The sequence below is a fragment of the Petaurus breviceps genome, unplaced genomic scaffold (genome assembly GCF_028583685.1).
Source record: "Petaurus breviceps papuanus isolate PSGF00001 unplaced genomic scaffold, PetGlider_PUasm1.0 91133, whole genome shotgun sequence".
NCBI classification, from domain to species: Eukaryota; Metazoa; Chordata; class Mammalia; order Diprotodontia; family Petauridae; genus Petaurus; species Petaurus breviceps.
In genome coordinates, this window is record NW_027187419.1 from 63,646,773 (window position 1) to 63,666,112 (window position 19,340).

Below are 19,340 nucleotides of genomic sequence, written 5' to 3' on the forward strand. Positions count from 1 at the left end.
AGGATTAGGGGGAGGCTAAATGGGATGATGGAAAAGGCCTTGCTCTCGAGGTCAGAAGACTTGAGTATGTCCCATACCGTGGGAGAGTGTGCCCTCAGACAAATCGCAACCCTTCTGTACCTAAGCTTCCTTAGCTATCAAATGGGGATGATAATACTTGTGCTGCCTATGGGCCAGGGTTGTTGTGAGTTTCAAGAGATTTGACATATGTGAGAGAGCTTGGTAAATTCTAAAATCCTGTAGAATTGTGTAATAGTAATGGAATTTGAAGATTCCCCTGTATTGGCTTGGTTTTTTATTTGATTTCGTTAAAACCTAGAGCTTGTTAATCCCACTTGTGGGATGGACTTGTTGACGTGAAAAGAGAGGGCTGAACTGGGAGGAGCTGGAGACGTAAATTTAGAGAGACACAAGAGAGAGGAAGAAGAACTTTTTGGAAGCAGCACCTTTGGAGGCAGAGAGAGACTGAGAGGATTGCTGAGGGCCACTTTGAATTGCTCAGGACTTTGAGAGCTGCCACCCAGAGCTGCCAAGGACTGAGGAGACATGGCTGTTTTGCTGGTACTTTGTCTGTTTTGATGTTGTTTTGCCAGATTTGTCCACTGGTGAAAAACAGTCCTGTTGTTGCAGAAGTTCTAGAACCTGGCTGTTGGTTAAGAGCTCCTGAGACTGTCCTGCAGACAGAGAGTGAATACTGTCCACTGGTGAAGGACAGTGCTGTTGTTGCAGAAGTGTTGGAACCTTGCTGTTGGTTCAGAAGCCCTGAAGAAGGATTTTCTTCTTGTATGTTTACAGAAATCCTGGAAGAGGGTTTTGCTAATGTTTTCAGGGGTCCTAGGACTGCTCTGCATATAGAGAATGAATTGATGAAGAGACTGGCAATGTATCTTATGGCCTTGCTAAGCCTTGTCTCCCCAGGAACAAAGATCACTGAGAACTTGCCTCTTGTGTCAAGATGAAGAAAAGATCTCCATTTGGGTATTAAGTGCTGTGCTTAAACTTGTTGTAACTCTGGGGTAGATTCAATTGTGATCCAGGGGTGGGGAACTTTTGACCTTTTTGTGTTCTGTGATTGAACAAATGAATGTACTTTGCTTATGATTGGAAACTAATCTCCATTTGAGAAGAGGGGTTTTGTGATGGACTAACTGAAGTTACAGCCTAGGGGTGGAGTAGTATTTAGAACTGGGACTTTGTAATTGATTGAATAAATGTAAGGTCCTGGGGTGGGGTAGTACTTGGACATTATTTAATCACACTTAGTAAATGCTGTATTTTGAATGATGTCATGTTTTGATCTTCTCTGTTCTTAATTTGTCACTGAATAAAATGGAGAGCACCTATGCTGGTATTCTGAACCTTGGGAAGTTGCCTTTTCTTGGCATTACATTACAAATTGGAACTCTTATTCTTATGTATCTGCTAATATACAATCTCCTTTTTCATTAACATAATATAGGTCCTTAGTCTTGGTTTGTTGAGATGTCAAAAAAGGAATTTTATTCTGTATGATGAGGTAATTCAGTTAAATTCAACAAGTGTTGAGTGGCTACTTTGTCTAAGGCTCTATGCCAGATGCTGAATACAAAGACATGATGAAAGATAATCCAGAAAGGAGTGCTTCATAAATGATAACTTATTGAATTAATTTTTTTAACTACCATGAATACCAACTAGTGAAACTCTATGGAGTTGTCTTAGACTGTCTGAGTGGACTAAGCTGGTGTTTCAGCCTGACCTTGGGAGGAGAGAGATATCATCATCAGGCTAGCTATTCCTTTAAAACAAATCTGTTCCTATATACTTCCCTTCTCTCTGTTTAGAACAAATAAAATTTAAGTAGGGGATACTTTGTTATTGTCATTCAGTTGTTTCAGTTTTAACCTCATTTGGGGTTTTCTTGGCAGAGATACTGGAGTGGTTTGCCATTTCCTTCTCCAGCTCATTTTACAGATAAGGAAACTGAGGCAAACAAGGTTAAGTGTCTTGTGCAGGGTCACACTGCTAGAAGTGTATGAAGCCAGATTTGAACTCAGTAAGAAGAGTACTTCCTGACTCCAGGCCACCTAACCACCAGAGGATAAAAGTGCCCAAAAATTTAAATTGTAGTTTTATCCTTTAAGTGTTGTATTTGAAGACCATACTACTAAAGCTGATAGCTTTCTGTGTATTTGTGGCAGAAAAGACAAAACCACAGAAACAAATTTTCTACACAATTTTGAAGAAACAGATTTTCAAACAAAAAAGAAACGTTGGGCCTTCCAGGTCATTTGATGCAAAATATACCACCTTCTCATGATATACTCAAATCCTGCATATCCTTCTGGCAGGCCTAGGACAAGTTCTACCCTTTCCTGACCATCCAACACATTCATCTCTTCTCTGAATCTTATTATGCTCTGCACTGGGCTGACATTTAATTGTTTTATGTGTATATGTCATCTTCCTAAAGAGATTAGATGCTTCTGATGAGCAGAGATCCTGTGCAGCCTGTAGGACTGCTTAGCAAACAAATAGAAGGAAGAAATAAATATGGTGGCTTTAAGGCATATGTATGTAATACAAAAGCCAGAAAGCCTCAGAAGCCATGTGGGCCAATCCCCTGCCTTGGTCTTCCTCTTCGTTTATTTTCCAAGACAGATGGCAGGCAGTCTGTTCTATTTTTAAAGCATTCCAAAGATGGAGATTCTACACCCTCTCTGAGTAGTTGGTTAAAGTGTTTGATCCTCCAGTCCCAGAGTTCTTCTTTAACATATCACTGAGCTCCCATTTAATCCCATTTCCTTCTGCCTTCTCCCAAGCTACTTTCAGCAGCTCTGCCTCACCTAAATTAAATCTGATTCATGCGCAAATCAAGTCACCCTCATGATGCCATTGGTCCTCTTCAAGCAGGGCAAACAATAGCTGTCATGAGGTATAGTTGCAAAATAATTGTTTGTTCCCCTACTAATTACCTTCATGTGCTTGAAGAACATTATTTTCATCTTAAACTTCTCTTTTCCAGATTAAACAAGCATAACTCCTTTCAATTTTTTTTTCATCTGTCACTTTTGCTATAGTGATCGTGGAAATACAAGCTTTTCTCGATTTAAAAATTCTTCCTCGAGGCACTGCCCAATAAACGTTCAATTACTTTCCAGATATTGAATAAAAAAATTCCACCTGGTTTCAGTGTCACCAGAGACTAATGTTCTTGGGGGATTCCATTCAAATTACCTTCCTTTGAATAATCAGTGCTCTAGTCCTGTTAAAGAGGGACTTATAGCAGGCATGTGTGTTGACCATTTTGATTTGCTTTTTAATTAAAAGAATGCTGCAGGAATGTACTCAAAATATGTTAGCTTCAGATTCAGTGTAGAGAACTCCTCAGATCTGAGGTTCTGGCTTCCTCATTACAAGAGTTTTAGAAAGTTTACCAATATCAGAATTTTTTTAGAGATAATTCTCCATCTATTATCACCGAAGTAATACTAACCCCAAATCCCACAACTAGTCAAAGAAAATAGAAAACTGTACCGTCTATTTGAATCCTTATAGATAGCAGCAGTCTCTAATCATTAGGCAAAGAGCCTAATTCTTTGCCCCTGAGTCAGAAGGTGAACTCACCTAAATCCCTGGTTCCTTGATCATTTAATGACAGATCAAAAATATCTTTGATATTTCAAAATATCTTTTGAATTTCACTGGCCTCCTAACTTTTCCCTGATCAAGACACTCCATCTCCAGGCTCTGACTGACATTTCCTCCGACTGTCCCCCATGTCTGGAATGCTGTCCCTCCTTAGCTCCAACTACAGACCTCCCTCACTTCCTTTAAGTCCCAACTCAAGTCCCACCTTCTATAGAAAGCTTTCCCTCTGCCCCTTAATTCCAGTGCTTTCTCTTTGTTAATTGTTTCCTGTTTATCCTGTAAGTCGCTTGCTTTGTATTTATCTTGTTTGTATGTTGTCTCCCCAGTTGGATTGTAAAGCTCCTTGAGGGCAGGAATTTTTCCTCCTTTTTTTTTTTGTATCCCCAGTACTTAGCATAGTACCTGGCACATAGTAGGCAGTTAATAAATGTTTACTGAGTGATTGAAATAAATAGGTAGTTTTACCCCCCATCCAAGTTCAAGGACCCCCTGAAATCTATCGTGGACACTTTGGGATAGGGCATGTGTAGTCCTAGTTAAGAAACCCTAAGCTAGAGCATCAATCAAGAAAGAATAAAAGGAATGCCATATAGCAGTGAGGGCCCAGCTGAAATCAGATACCAATCGATTTGTCTAGTGTTGTTTAGGAACTAAACTAAGAGAACCTGAGCCAGGATCTTACCATCAGTGGAAAGCAGAAAAATGGCACATTTTCAACAGTCAGCTTTCTCATTTTCTTCTTTTAAGATGAGGACTAATACACAGAGCCAGAGCAGGTACAATGACTGGGACCCACAAATAAGAGAAATATGCTGAATAAAGCAGAAAGGCTACCTTTCTGCCAGGTATAAGGAAAAGGCAGGTGGTAGACATATCAGGGTAGCACTGTCTCAGATTATAGATATTAACAGGGAAGAGAGAGATCTGGACAGGCAGGCAGTTTATATTCAGATCATCTAGGAGCAGGCAAGAGAGAGTGATTCATACAGGCAGACATTCAGCAGCAGAAATGTAACAATTGGTCATATACTTCCAGAGCCAGGAGCTGGGGCATTTATGTATTTATTTTGTTTTGTACCCTTGGTGGATTTTATGCAACATATGTCTTAGTCGACTTGGAGCCTTGCAGACCTTAGCAGCATGCTCTCCAAATACTAGGCATTTAACAAAAATTTGAATTAAATTAGTTTATAATAAGTCTATCATGAATTAAGTTAATTAGATTGAATCTCCCCTCCTTGCATAAAGAATTCAATGGTCAGTCAACAAACATTAATTATCTACTATGAGCCACACGCTGTGCTAAATTCAGGGGAACACAAACAAACACACACAGAGCAAAAAATACAGTCTCTGGTCCCAAGTAACTCGCAATTTAATGGGGAAGACAACATGCATATGATTATGTACAAACAAGGAATAAGTTGGAAATCATCAACATAGGGATTGTACTTGTATTAAGGGGATCAATAAAGACTTCTTGTGTGAAGTAGAATTTTAACTGGAAGTTGAAGGAAACCAGGGAAGCCAAGAGGTAGAGATGAGGGAAGAATTCCAAGCATGGAGGAATGTAGTGAAAATATGTTCCCATCCAGAGATTGTATTATTCTTCATGGATCTGATGCCTGACCTTTTCAGAAGTTAATGAAGGCCATATGGTTGTGCCTAACAAGGTCTTTATGCTAACATGCCTCCTAGGTGTAGACCCCACTAGAATACTAGGGCTATGCCTCCATTCAATGAATATTGATGCATGTTTGCTATGTGCAGACACCGTACTAGATCCTGGGTTCTGGGAATGTCAACAATGTGTGACTCCCATCTCTGATGTGCTGGCCTCAAAGTCAGCATTAATAATAATAAGAAGAAGAAACTGGTATTTACGTTGTCCTTTGAAGGTTTGCAAAGCCCTTAACAATCCTAGAAAGTAGTTGCTGCTATTAGCCCCATTGTACAGATGAGGAAACTAAGGCAGATAGCAGTGCAGTGATTCTTACAGGGCCACACAGCTAGTCTTGGACTCAGGCGTTCCTGACTCCAGGTCCAGACTGTCCACTGTCCTACCTTACTGCTTTCATGGGTGCCCATGTATCTTCTGTGTCACCTGCATTTTCTCTGGAGTGAGATTAAGCTGTCATGCCCAATCTGTGTTTGTTACCATAAGTACTTATACAGGAACTGAGAACATCTTGTTAGTGTGGAAATGTAGACATGAGCTATGGTTAGAGATCTTCCTGGAGTAAAGCCTGGGTAGAGGCAACAAGCCAAAGAGAAGATGACCGTCTTAGGTCAGCCCCCTGGAACAGACGTGGTCCCATTTAGCTTTTGGTAGGACTGGGTCATAGGTTATGTGCATACACACACACACACACACTCATATATATATATATGTGTGTGTGTGTGTGTGTGTGTGTGTATAATACAGGAATATAGTATATATGCATGTGTGTACTATATATACATATATGTATGTGTACATAAATAATAGTAATATAGTATCTATACATACTATATATAGTAAATCATATACTATTACATGTCATATGCTATTATATAGTATGCTATTTACTGTTACATAAGTATATTATATAGTATATTAAATACACTAACATATATGATGTACTATTATATAGTATATTATATACACTAATATATGATGTATTATTATTTAGTATATTAAATATACTAATTAAATACAGTAATATATGGTATATTATATAATGTTATATAGTATATTATATACTAACATATACAATGCTAACATATTATTTTATAGTATATATGCTAATACATGATGTATTTCATATATTATATGTACTATCATATATTATACATTATTATGTAGTATATATACCAGTATATGACATGCTATTATAGTATATTATATACTGTCATAAAGCACATTACATATACTAATATATGGTGTGCTATTATATAGTATTATATATACTAACATATATGATGCTATTATCTATACTAATATATATGATATACCACTTAGTATATCATATATACTGTTATATATACAGTATTTACTATTATATGGTATGTCATATGCTATTACATATACTATGCATTATGTTATGCATACTGTTTATATTATATACTATTGTATTGTATTATATATTGAGAGAAAGACAGAGATGGAGAGAAAATGACTTGCTCCTTCCTTGGCTTCCATGACTGTACTCTGCCCTGGTTCTTCCCCTCCCTCCCTAATCTCTCCTTCTTCTTCTCCCTGGCTGGATCTCCGTCATTCTTCAGAACCTTTAACATGGGTGACACACGGGCCTCTGTCATACTGTCTCTTCTCTACACTTCTTCCCCCTTGATGATCTCACCTGCTTACTCCCACAGAGTAGTTCAAGTATCGTCACCATACAGATGACTTATGGATCTTTATATCTAGCCCTAATCTTTCCTGTGAACCCTAGTCTTCCTTTGTAAAGTGCCTGATGAATATTGACTCCTAAATGCCACCAGGTATGTTCAAGTTCACCTTGCCACAAGCAAAGCTGATTATCCACTCCCTTCTTAACCCACCACTTTTTCAATCCAATAAACTTTTTAAAACACCTACTATGTGCCAGGCACTGTGCACTCTGAGAATACAATCAATAAAAAGATAATCCCTTCCCTCAAGAAGCTTGCAATCTAACAAAGGAAGACAACACACAAAAAGAGACAGAAAAGAGAGAAGGGGAGTCTTGTACCATAGAGTTAAAACTAAGCAGAGCAGCAGATGCTACATTGAAGGTACTACCACCATCCCTGGCACCCAGGTTTGAACCTCAGAGCCATCCTTAAATCTTCCTTCTATCTTACCACCCTATCCAAAAAACTACCAAGTCATATTTTTTTTGCAGGGGGGAAGGCAGGGCAATTGAGGTTAAGTGACTTGCCCAAGGTCACATGGCTAATAAGGCAGGATTTGAACTCAGGTCCTCCTAACTCCAAGGCTGGTGCTCTATTCACTGTGCCACCTAGTTGCCCCAACTACCAAATCATATTGTCTCCATGATCTCTCTCTGTTGTATCCATCCCCTTATCTACACTCCCATGATCACCACCCTAGCCCAGGCCCTCATCACTTCTCACTCAGACTACTCTATAATAATATCCTGATAGGTTTCCTTGCTTCCAGTTTCTCCCCTCTCCATGCAAAATAATCTTCTCACACCATGGGTCTGATCATGTCCCATACTCTAATACTTATAGTGGCTCCCCGTTGTTTCTTGGATAAAATACAAATTCCTTAAGCTAGTATTTAAGGCCCCCTAGGATCTAGTTCCTACCTTTTTTTCAGACTGTCTACTTTACAAACTTCATGTCCCAGCCAAATTAGACTGCTGGCTCTTCCATGAATTCAGCATTTCATTTTCTTCTTCCATGAATTGAAAGGACTGTGTCCCATACACAGAATGAATTCTCTACCTTTCCGAATCCTTGTTCTCCTTCAGGGCTCTGCTCACATGCTCTGTTTCCCCTGAGTGTTTCCCAGATCCCTTTCAGCTGTTAGGGTTCTTTTCTTCCACAAATTACCTGAGAATTACATTTACACCTGTATACTATTAAGTCACCCTCTCCCACCCAGTAAAACTATCATCTCCTTGCAGACAGGGATTGTCTTTGCTTTTCTATTCCCCAGAGTATAACATAGTCCTTTGCATAGAGAAAACACTTACTCTGAAGATTTGTTGAATTGATACTGACCAACACTTGCTCCTGGTAATTTTGTCTAGGCTACTCTAGGCAAGGTCTTTAGCTCATTAAGGATATTCTCAATTTAGTTTCATCATTAAAGAGAATAATCTTCTCTTCCCACTTGGCATAATACAGAAATTTATGAAAAAGCTGCCTCTCCAATGAGCTGAATCATTGACAAACACACACTGTTGAAGAACAACCAAATTAGAATAAAAAATTATTCGGGGTTTAGGCTCTCCTTACATGGTGATTTTATAGAGATGATTCACTTTCGTACATCCATTTTGAAAAGAATCTTTGAGCTGAAAATGCTTTGTGTCATTCATTTCCTTTCTATCTTAATTTCCTAAGTCCTGAGTATTTAAAATTCCATCAAAGATGCTTCCAAAGGATCTATCCTATGCATTCAGTGTATTGCACTTTGGAACTCACTTGGGCTATCCATTTTGATCTTAAAGACATGGGGTTTGTCCTCTCCTTTTGCAACCTCATCTCACTAGACAAGATCTCTTGAAAGACTACATTTTATTTTTTAAAGCAAGTTTTCTTAGGGAAGGTCTTTGACAAGGTCTATGGCTAATAAGAAAATACTTATTTTTAGATGCATGGAAAAAAGGAATAGACAACTGAACCAAAATAATCATGTGGCTACTTTCATCATTTGTTTAAAAAAAATTACAAGAACACCAGTTAAAAAGTAATCAAAACATAAACTCAGAAAATGACAGAGAAGGAAGGGACCTTGGAGACTATCTGATCCAACCATCCAGTCTTTTCATTTTAGAGTTGGGGGACACAGTTACATGAGACAGTAGGGCCCATGCATGGGAAGCCTGTTCAATGGTAATGTGATTCAAGTGCTGCTCCAAAGATAGGAAATGCCAGTTTCAAGAAGGTTGGTTTGTTTTAAATGAGCTATTTCTGCCTCATCACATAATTATTTTTATTCACTTAGCCAGTGCTGTAACTAGCCATTTTCGCATCTAGGGCAAGCAGCACAAAATACACCTTCAAAATCAATTTTTAAAGACAAGTTCAGTGGACTTGCAGTGGTGATAGGGAGAACCTGTGCACAATAATGAAAAGAGACAAATAGCCTACTGCTTGAGATTGAGGGGTAGGGAAGGAGGGAGGCAGAGGAAGCAGGGCAGACCTGATTGAGGAAGGGTATTCCTGGAGTACAACTTCTTTTTTTTTTTTTTGCTTTTTTCTTTTTGGAGGGGGGAAGGTAAGGCAATTGGGGTTAAGTGATTTGCCCAAGGTCACATGGCTAGCTATTTTTGTCTGTGTGTTAAGTGTCTGAGGCCAGATTTGAACTCAGGTCCTCCTGACTCTAGGGCCGGCACTCTATACACTGTGCCACCTAGCCACCCTGTTTTATTTTATTATTATTATTTTTTTTTTTTGCTTTTTGGAGGGCAACTGGGATTAAATGACTTGGCCAGGGTCACACGGCTAGTTTTTGTGTTAAGTATCTATGGTCAGATCCGAACCCAGGTCCTCCTGACTCCAGGGCTGGAGTACAACTTCTTAAAGCCATCTGCCCATCTGATAGCTTCCATTATTGCTAACTTCCTTGCTACCCAGCTGCTAAACCAATTGTCTCTGTTGCTCTGAAGTATATCCTAAGGCAACAACCTGCTCACCCACTGTGGTTATAACTCTATCCTTAGCATTCTCTTTGTGCAGTCAGTTTTCAGCATGTCCTTGTCTGTATGTGATTTTTACAAATATATTTTTTTTTAGTTTAATATTTTTCCAAATTACATGTAAAATTACATGTTCCAAATTCTTTCCCTCCCTCCTTACCCCCTTCATTGAGAAGACAAGCAGTTTGACATAGGTTACAAATGTGTAGTCGTGCAAAAGATATTTCCTTGTTAGTTATGTGAAAGAAAACACAGACAAAAAAAAAACAACCTCAAAGAAAGTTTTAAAAAAGTATGTTTCAATCTTCATTCAGACGCCATCAGTTCTTCCTCTGGAGATGGATAGCATTTTTCATCATAAGTCCTTAGGAATTATCTTAATTCACTATATTGTTGAGAACAGCTAAGTCACTCAGTTGATTATTGTACAATATTGCTATTGTGTGGTTCTGCTCACTTAACTTTGCATCAGTTCATGTAAGTCTTTCATGCTCATCATTTCTTATAGCATAATAGTATCCCATGACAATTATATACCACAGTTTGGTCAACCATTTCCCAGTTGATGGGCATCACCTCGATTTCCAAATCTTTGCCACTAAAAGAGGTGCTATAAATATTTGTGTACAAATAGGTCCTTTTCCTTTTTGTTTTTTATCTCCTTCAGATACAGATCTAATAGTTATATTGTTCAGTCAAAGAGTATACATTTTTATAGCCTATTGAGCATAGTTCCAAATTGCTCTACAAAAGGGTTGAATCAATTCACAATGCCACCAACAGTACCTTAATGGCTTAATTTCCTTACATCCCTCCAACATTTGTCATTTTCCTTTTCTGTAATATTAGCCAGTCTCATAGGTGTGAAGTGGTATCTCATAGTTATTTTAATTTGTGCTTCTCTAATCAAGAGTGATTTAAAGCATTTTTCATATTACTATAGATAGGTTTGATTGCTTTGAAAATTTCCTGTTCATATCCTTTGACCATTTATCAATTGGAGGATGGCTCTTATTTTTATAAATTTGACTCGGTTCTCTATATATTTGAGAAATTAGGTCTTTATCAGAGATACTTGCTTTAAAATTTTTTTCATAGTTATGATTCTTAATTGTGTATTTCTTTCCATCCTATTTTTCCCATATTTATCCTACTCTCTTTTTCCTTTTACCCTTTCCATCCTCAAAAGTGTTTTGCTTTTGTCTCTCATCTTCCCCAATCTACCCTCTGCTCCATCATCCCCCTCGCCTTCTCTTATCCCCCTCCCTTCCTACTTTCCTGAGTGTGCATGTCATTCCCTCTTTGAGCCAGTTCCGATTAGAGTAAGGATCAAATATTCCTGCCTACCTCCCCCATCTTCCTCTCCACTATAAAAGCACAAATATTCCTATTTTGTTGTTCCGTTTTTATTTTTTTAATTTACTTTTTCTTAGTTTTCAACATTCACTTTTATAAGATTTTGAATTCTTTTTCCCCCTCCCTCCACGCCATCCTCCCCAATATGGCATATAATCTGATATAGGCTATACATGTACAAGGATATTAAACATATTTTCACATTAGTCATATTATAAAGAAAAATCAGAAATAAAAGGAAAGACCACAAGAAAGGGGAGAAAGTGAGAAAATAGTGTGCTTTGATCTGCATTCAGATTCCAATAGTTCTTTCTCTGGATGTGGATAGCATTTTCCATCTTTAGTCTTTTGGAATTGTTTTAGGTTACTGAGAAGAACTGTCTGTCAAAGTTGGTCATTGCACAATGTTGTTGTTATTCTGTACAGTATTTTCCTGGTTCTGCTCACTTAGCATCAGTTCATGTAAGTCCAGGTTTTTCTGAAATCCACCTGCTTATCATTTCTTATGGAACAGCAGTATTTCATTACATTCATATACCACAACTTGTTCAGTCATTCTCCAGTTGATGGACATCCCCTCAATTTCCAATTCTTTGCCATCACAAAAAGAGCTGCTATAAATATTTTTGTACATGTGGGTCCTTTTCCAGTTTTTATGACCTCTTTGGGATACAGACCAAGAAGTGGTATTGCTGGGTCAAAGGGTATGCATAGTTTTATAACCCTTTGGGCATAGTTCCAAATTACTCTCCAGAATGGTTAGATCAGTTCACACAAATATTCTTAGAACACTTAAGTGGTCATCATGTTCCTATATCTCATGCTGATCCCTGTGAAAACTTGTATGTGTGTGTGTGAGAATGTTTTCATTTCCACCAGCGTGCTTCCAAATTTCATAAGATTAAGATTATCATACCAGAGAAGCTTTCATGTATTAAGAGTTCTAATCTTGACAAAAATGTCCCTTAAATTAATTTGAGATTATAAAGGAAACAGTAAGAACCAAGTCACATATTCCTTTTTCCTTTTTCTCTATGGACAACAGCCAGACTTCAGTTATTAACCATAAGAAGCTACTTCCATCAGATTAATTACTTATCCAGACTCTTTTTTTTTTCTTCAGGCAGCAAGGGCCTTAGATATCATCTAAACCTATTCCATCAGTTTATTTTAATTTATTGATGCTTTTCTTTTACATAGAAACAAACCCCTTATAAACTACACTCCCGGAAAACAGCAGAGCAAAACTGCCTAACCATCACATTGCAATTGATAGTACAGTTTACTAATTGTTACAGAATGTGTGCTCCCATTTTGATGGCATGATGCCAACATCGTCACTTGTCTTTGTTGTCACTTCAGGGTGTCTTTATTTGCTTCATTAAAGCCATTGTGTATATGCTTCTTTTGACTCTGCTGTCTTCCTTTAAGAGGTATCATGATACAGTGGACAGAGGGCTGGGCTTCCAAATCAGAAAACCCCAAGTTCAAATCCTGCCTTTTATACATAGCAGTTCTGTGATCATGGGCAAGTCACTTAACCTCTTGAGGACTCCAAGGAATTTTGTAGAACCATAAATTTAAGAGGAATTGTTTATCTTTTTGGAGAGAGGGAATTTCCTCAACAAGACCTGCCGACATCAATAAAATCACAGATCTGGACCAAGTTTTCTCAGGTCCCACATTTCTCTAAATTCTACATACTTATCATTGATGCAGTAATATTCTGTTACATTCTTATATGACCATTCAGCCATTCCCCAATCACTGGACATGTACTTGTTTCCAGTTTTCCCACAAAGAATGCTGTCATGAATATTTTTGTATGTGTGGTATCTTTTCTTTTCATCAATAACCTCCTTGTAGTATCGTCCTAGTATCTAGTAGTGAATATCGCTGTGTTAAAGGGTATGAACATGCCTTAGATCTACTAAGCAGGGTTAAACCCCTGGACATTCATGATGCTCTCTACTTTGTTATACTGAGAAATATCATCAAAAGTATGTATATCTGTAATCTGATGACCTGACTTAGAAACCCAGACCTGTTCTTTATTACTGTGCAGCCCCAGGGAAGTCACCAATCTCTCTTCTTCTTTATCTGTAAAAAGAGGGGGCTGGGCTTCATGACCTCTTCCAGTCCTGAATCTTATGATCAGTTCTTACTAGTAAACTTTCTGAACTTTGTGCTCTCATTCCATGGCAGATACTGTCTAGAAATTCATGAAAGAAATATGCCAGGAATCAAAACACACCAACCTGAATGATAAAGGGAGATTTAAGCTTCTTCTTTGAAACTCCCCAGCAAAAGATCAAGTTGCCTCCCACTGGCTTTGATAAGATCCTGGTATTTTTCCCTCAGTCCTGAGATCTAACTAGCCTAAACTCCTAATGAATGTCTGTATTTTGGAGAATTCCAGGCAGAATTAACTTATGTCACCTGATTCCTGTAGGCACTGACTAAGAATAGTGTAGGGCAAAGTCAGTGTTCAGCATAAAAATTTGGTGTGTTTGCTCATGTCTGTGGATTATTAATGAGCCTAACCTTTCAGGTTTTCTCCTCTGAGGTGCAAGTATTTCCTTAAATGGTTGTCTTGTAAATAGATATAGCTTTCATTTCCAGATTTATGAATCCTGTTTTAAAAGACCAAGTCCCCTTTGAAGGGTAATTCCCTCCTCCCCTCCTCTTTTGACTTTCTACTGTATGAAAATCGACCAATTGCTTCGAAAAATCATATTGCTCAAGGCTTTTATGCTGTGATATGCCTGGAAGAAAGGAAACCTCCAAATACCACAATTTTAATCAACTGGACACTTTAATGACTAGGGTAACTCTTGCCCAGGAAATCAGACACATAATTATATTTCAGATGCGAGAAAGGTCTCATCAAACAGGGAAAAACGTGTTCATGGTACACGGATTTGAAAATGAGCAATTAGAGATCCCAGTAGGCAACAGATACCCTGACAGGCTGAGTGATGAGGCAAGGAAGGCCTGTTGTCTTATCATATAAATCACACTTATAAATATATTTACTTCTGAGAGCAACAGAAGCCCTGGGTGGGGATGGCGAATCAGAACCCAGCCTGGCCTTAAGTCTTTCAGTGAGGCCCTTCAGAATGCTCTTTTGTGCACTTCTCGTCTCACTAGCTTGTCTGTTGTGAACAGTTGTGTATCCATCATAGCGGTAGAAGGGATGAGGATTGCAAGGTGGTACCCATCAGTTAGCAGCAGAGGCACCGGCGCTGGCGGCAGCGAGAGGCTGCGGGTGGCTTGGAGGGTGATGAAATTGGTAAATGCCCAGTTATTGTGCGCCTATTGATCCGCCCCACTGGAAGGCTCTCAGTAGCTAAGTGACCCTCCCTGCCGCCCCCAGTCGGAGCCTAGTATGCAGCCGGCTCTGGCTGGCGGCTCCCTCCTCCTCTTCCTCTTCCTCCTGCTCCTGAATTCCTGAAGTTACACGGAGAGATAAGGGAGCCCATGGAAGCCCGTGCAGCAGCGGCGGCGGCGGCAGCGGACAGCAGACAGCGGCAGGCGCCACGCACTGGTGACAGCCTCGCGGCTCCTGGGCTCGGGGCTCCCGGGCTGATGATGGCAAGCTGAACGGAGCCGGTGCGCCGGGTGCCGCGAGCCTGCCTGCCGCGATGGGCCAGTGCTGCTGCAAGCTTTACTACTGCCTTCAGTGCCTGGACAAGACGGTACTTTGCTTTTCTCCTCCCCCACCCCCCACCCTCTTTTTTGGCATTTTGCTTTGAACGGGCAGAGAGGGAACCCCCGAGCAACCAACAGTCTGATGCTCCTCCCTGGCCGGCGTGCGCGGCTTTGCTTTGTTGGTGGGCCAGCCCAAGCCCGGGGAGGCTCTGCTTATTTATACTCGGCTCAATTGTGAGGAGTGTTCAGGGAAACCTTAGATTACATACACACATACACACACACACATACAGACACACATACACACAAACACACACACTGCAGTGCCTTGCATAATTCTGGGTTCTTGCAGTTTGAGGTGGGCATTGTCCAGAAAGGACTCCCCACCCACCCAAACGTTTCTGTGGCCACACCCGGCTCTGAATCCTTGGAATGATTTAACTTGGATTTCCTGGTATCTTAGGTACCCTACGTCATTGCAGCTCAGAGTTTCTGAGGTCACTCTTACACTTGGGAGAAGATGAGCGTTATTTCTAGATCATTTCAAGTTTAACCTCAGTTTAGTCCAGCCTTGAAATTCCTGTTCTTAAGTTTCCCAAGGTTCTCCCTGTATTGTATAGCGGTAGAAACTCTTAAGATGAAGACTGTAGAGACATAGAGAGATTGGCAGAGACAGAGAGATAGAAAGATAGGGAGGCAAGAGAGAAGAAGTAAGGGAGGGAGGGAGAGGAGAGACAGAGAGAGAGAAGGGAGAGAGGAAGAGAGAGAGAGAGAGAGAGGAGAGAGAGAGAGAGAGAGAGAGAGAGAGAGAGAGAGAGAGAGAGAGAGAGAGAGAGAGAGAGAGAGAGAGAGAGACTGAAGTGTGTCAGAGAATGTGGGAGAGAAAGCTACTGTAACAATGTTTAAAAAGCTTACCTTAAAAATCCTACCTAGGTATTGACAATAGAGAGCGGATGAGAAGATTGTATGACATCCAGCACAAAGCTTTTCTTTCTTTTTCCTTTGGACATTTGCCCAAACACGTGAGTTTGCACAGGTTGAGAAGGAACATGTGCTTTTAATTTCCTTAATAGAAAGTATGTTGGCAGGACCGCTTGTCTGTGTAATATATTTTATTAGGTTGCTGGGTTTCTCTGAGATGTGTGTGATAGGCTGATAAAAAGTTGGAGCTGTCTCCTTTGGGTCCAGGGGTACATTACTTAGTGAGATAGCATGAGGTATATGGTGTGTTACCAGATGAAGGGAAATGTATGGCTTAATATAAAACTCATTAAAATGTGGTCCCTGGGGAACATCTTAGTGATCAGTTCTGCTTGTGAACCTTGACCTGAAGGATGGCTACATACTACCTAGGATGATTAAACTGGCAGCTTTATAGTCATTTAGGCCTTTCTTTAGAGGGTAAAGAATAACTGTGCCCCATTTTTAACATCAGTTTCAATGAGTTTGGCTATTGCTATGATGCCTATTGAAATGAAATATTTATATACACAGTAGACATGAATTTATGTGCTTTTAGCTTTAATGGAAATAGAAAACATTGGCACTCAGTTGTCCCCAAATTCACCATAGCAGTGACCAAGCACGATTTTAAAGAAAAATGTTCAATGTAACAGGAGCTGAAAGGTACTTTGTAATAGTAGCTATAGTTTTAAAAATGTGAGAGTTGATACATGCATGTGCATATTATAAAGTTACTGGTCTCTATTATAATACCCTGTAATAATAATACAGTCCATTTTATTTCCTGGGAGGAAAAAAAAAACCTATTTTACTGGGACTCTGTCTTTTCTTTGTTCCTATCCCAGGTTAAGCGCAAAGACATACAAAGGATTGCCATATAATCAATTTGGGTTTGGAGAAACTAGATGAGAACATTTTGTAGATGAAAGAAGACTCAAATCATATATTTATTTATCTTTAACCATATAGTGGTGTAACTCCTAAACTTCAAATTTAACATGAAACTTTTTGTAGCTGCAAAGATAATGTTGAGTTTGTCAGCTTATGTTGCTATTGTAGACTTTATGTTGTTTATTTTTCCTTGCCCAATTATAATGTGGTGGTCCTACTATAAAAAGGGGCGCTAGGTGACACAGTCAGTGCCAGTCCTAGAGTCAGGAAAACCTAAGTTCAAATCTGACCTCAGACATTTACTAGCTGTGTGATCCTGGGCAAGTCACTTGATTCTATTTTCCTCAGTTTCCTCATATATAAAATTAGCTGGAGAAGGAAATGGTAAACCATTCCAATATCTTTGCCACGAAAACTCCAAATGGAGTCACAAAGAGTCAGACATGAATGAAACAGCTGAACAACCTGCCATAAAAGATTTTGGAGAGAGATGCTCACAGATGAGAGGCTACCAGAAACAATAAAGAGCTGACCTCTGAGTTAGAAAGATCTGGGTTCAAGTCCTGCCTCTGACACACACACACACACACACACACAGGTTGCATATGTGTGAATATGAGCAGGTCAGCTTCTTAGTATTCCCAGGCAACTCTTTAACACTTTAATTTGAAAAACCATGATGGATCTGCATTGGTAGGTAGAATTTTCTCAGTAGGAGTTCCCTATACCAAAGAAATAGATGGGAGTCTGTGAATTATTTTTTTTAATTAACGAAAAAATAAAAATTAAAAAAAGGGGTGGCCAGGTGGCTCAGCGAGTAAGAGCACTGGCCCCAGTGTCAGGATGACCTGGGGATCGAATCTGGGCTAAGATACTTAGCACCACACCCAGAAATAACTGGCCATGTAACCTCGAGCAAGTTACTTAACCCCAGTTGCTTTAAAAAAAAATTTAACAGTCCAAATTTCTGGGATAAAACAAGGTTTTAAAACCTGGAGAAAACCACAACTCTTGTCTAGTTACCACATTCTTCAGTCTAAGTCATCTGATGGTATATCACCAAATGACAAAAAAAGAAAAAAAAAGAAAATGCTACGAGCATTATTCACTTCATGGTAGTTCAACAAAAATGAAAAACCATACAGTCCTTATCTCAGGGAACTTACAATGCAGTAGTGGGGAAGAAACCTTCCCTGTGTACAGTGAAGTCAAAGGACTTGAGGTTCTGATCCCAGCTCTGTCCTTTCTTACCTGTGGGACCTTAAGCAGGCTGTTTGAGCTCTTTGGGACTCAGTGTTCTTATTTGTAAAATGAGAAAATATAACCTAAATACAAATATAATTATATAACTATATTAAATATAAATAGAACTCTAAGGTTCTTCTCTGTGGTAACACGATACAGTGGATAAACTGGATTTCGAGGCAAGAGGAATTCAGTTCTAATGCTGCCTCCAACACTTAGCTGTGTGACCAAGGTCTAATCATTGAACTCTTTTGACCCTTCATTTCCTCAGCTAGAGAATAATGGAGGATAATGGAGAATAATGAGCATAATAATAGCTCCTATCTCAATATTTGTTGTGAAGATCAAATGAGATAGTATGCAGAAAGAGCTGTGCCAGCGTTAAAAAGCTCTCTAAATGTCAACCCTTGTGATGATGATCTGATCCCACCGTTTTACAAAGAAGGTAACTGAAGCCCAAAGTGGTTATATTATTTGTTTAAGGTCACACAATGAATTAGTGTCTGAGCTGGGATTAGAACCCAGGCTCCCTGGCTTCCAGTCTAGGGCCCTTCACATGATAACACCCACACAATTAAACTCAGAACCTGAGGGCCTGGGTGCTTATTCTGTAAATTAACAGAATCCAGGTATTTAGCTAACCTGGAGCTGTTTTCTTGCATAGGCCCCTCACCTAAGAGTATCTATGTGTAACAAAGTTATGTTCATGACTGAGAAAAAGTATAAAAAACTACAGCTTTAAATCTGAAACATAAAAGACAGCCCCAAGGGGCAGCCAGGTGGCACAGTGAGTAAGAGCACCCACCGGCCCCAGAGTCGGGATGACCTGGGATCGAATCCAGGCTCAGATACTTAGCACCATACCCAGAAATAACTAGCCGTGTAACCTTGAGCAAGTTACTTAACCCCAATTGCTTTAAAAAAAAAAAAAAAAGAGACAGCCCCAAGGTAAGTTGAATCATGCTGACTTATCAAGTACTATTTCCAAGATTACCTTCCTCTAAGACCTTTGGGGAGGGGACATTCTATACACACAGTCAAACAGACAAAAGCAATATTCTTTGGGATAACTGAACCTTCATAAATCCAGTGGTACCAGACAAGTGGATACTTATAAGGTTGATAGCATTAATGGTTGATTTTCTTTAGCTTTGAATACACCATGAATAAATACTGCAGTCTGCTTTTAAAATGGATCATGTCTCCTAAAACATTTATTTTCATATAAATCCAGATGAAGGATATTTA

General features: G+C 39.3%; 1 protein-coding gene and 1 long non-coding RNA gene across 4 annotated transcripts in view; one reads left to right on the plus strand and one right to left on the minus strand.

Moving 5' to 3' along the window:
• LOC138155471 (uncharacterized) overlaps positions 1-16,010 on the minus strand; it is a 50,066-nt gene extending 34,056 nt beyond the window's left edge. Inside the window, exon 1 of the long non-coding RNA XR_011166837.1 lies at positions 15,909-16,010. This is a non-coding gene — a long non-coding RNA (uncharacterized lncRNA). The remainder of the gene's footprint in view (positions 1-15,908) is intronic.
• Positions 1-19,340, plus strand: part of MTUS2 (microtubule associated scaffold protein 2) — a 732,715-nt gene that overhangs the window by 597,696 nt on the left and 115,679 nt on the right. The window contains exon 1 of one of the 3 annotated variants that reach the window (XM_069080725.1): positions 14,153-15,040. The exons of 1 other annotated variant lie outside the window; for it this stretch is intronic. In XM_069080725.1, the coding sequence (XP_068936826.1) occupies positions 14,987-15,040 (54 nt within the window). In that variant the 5' untranslated portion in view covers positions 14,153-14,986. Of the gene's footprint in view, positions 1-14,152; positions 15,041-15,804; positions 16,016-19,340 lie in introns of those variants that run through there. One more of the 3 variants, XM_069080724.1, reaches the window with a different exon arrangement.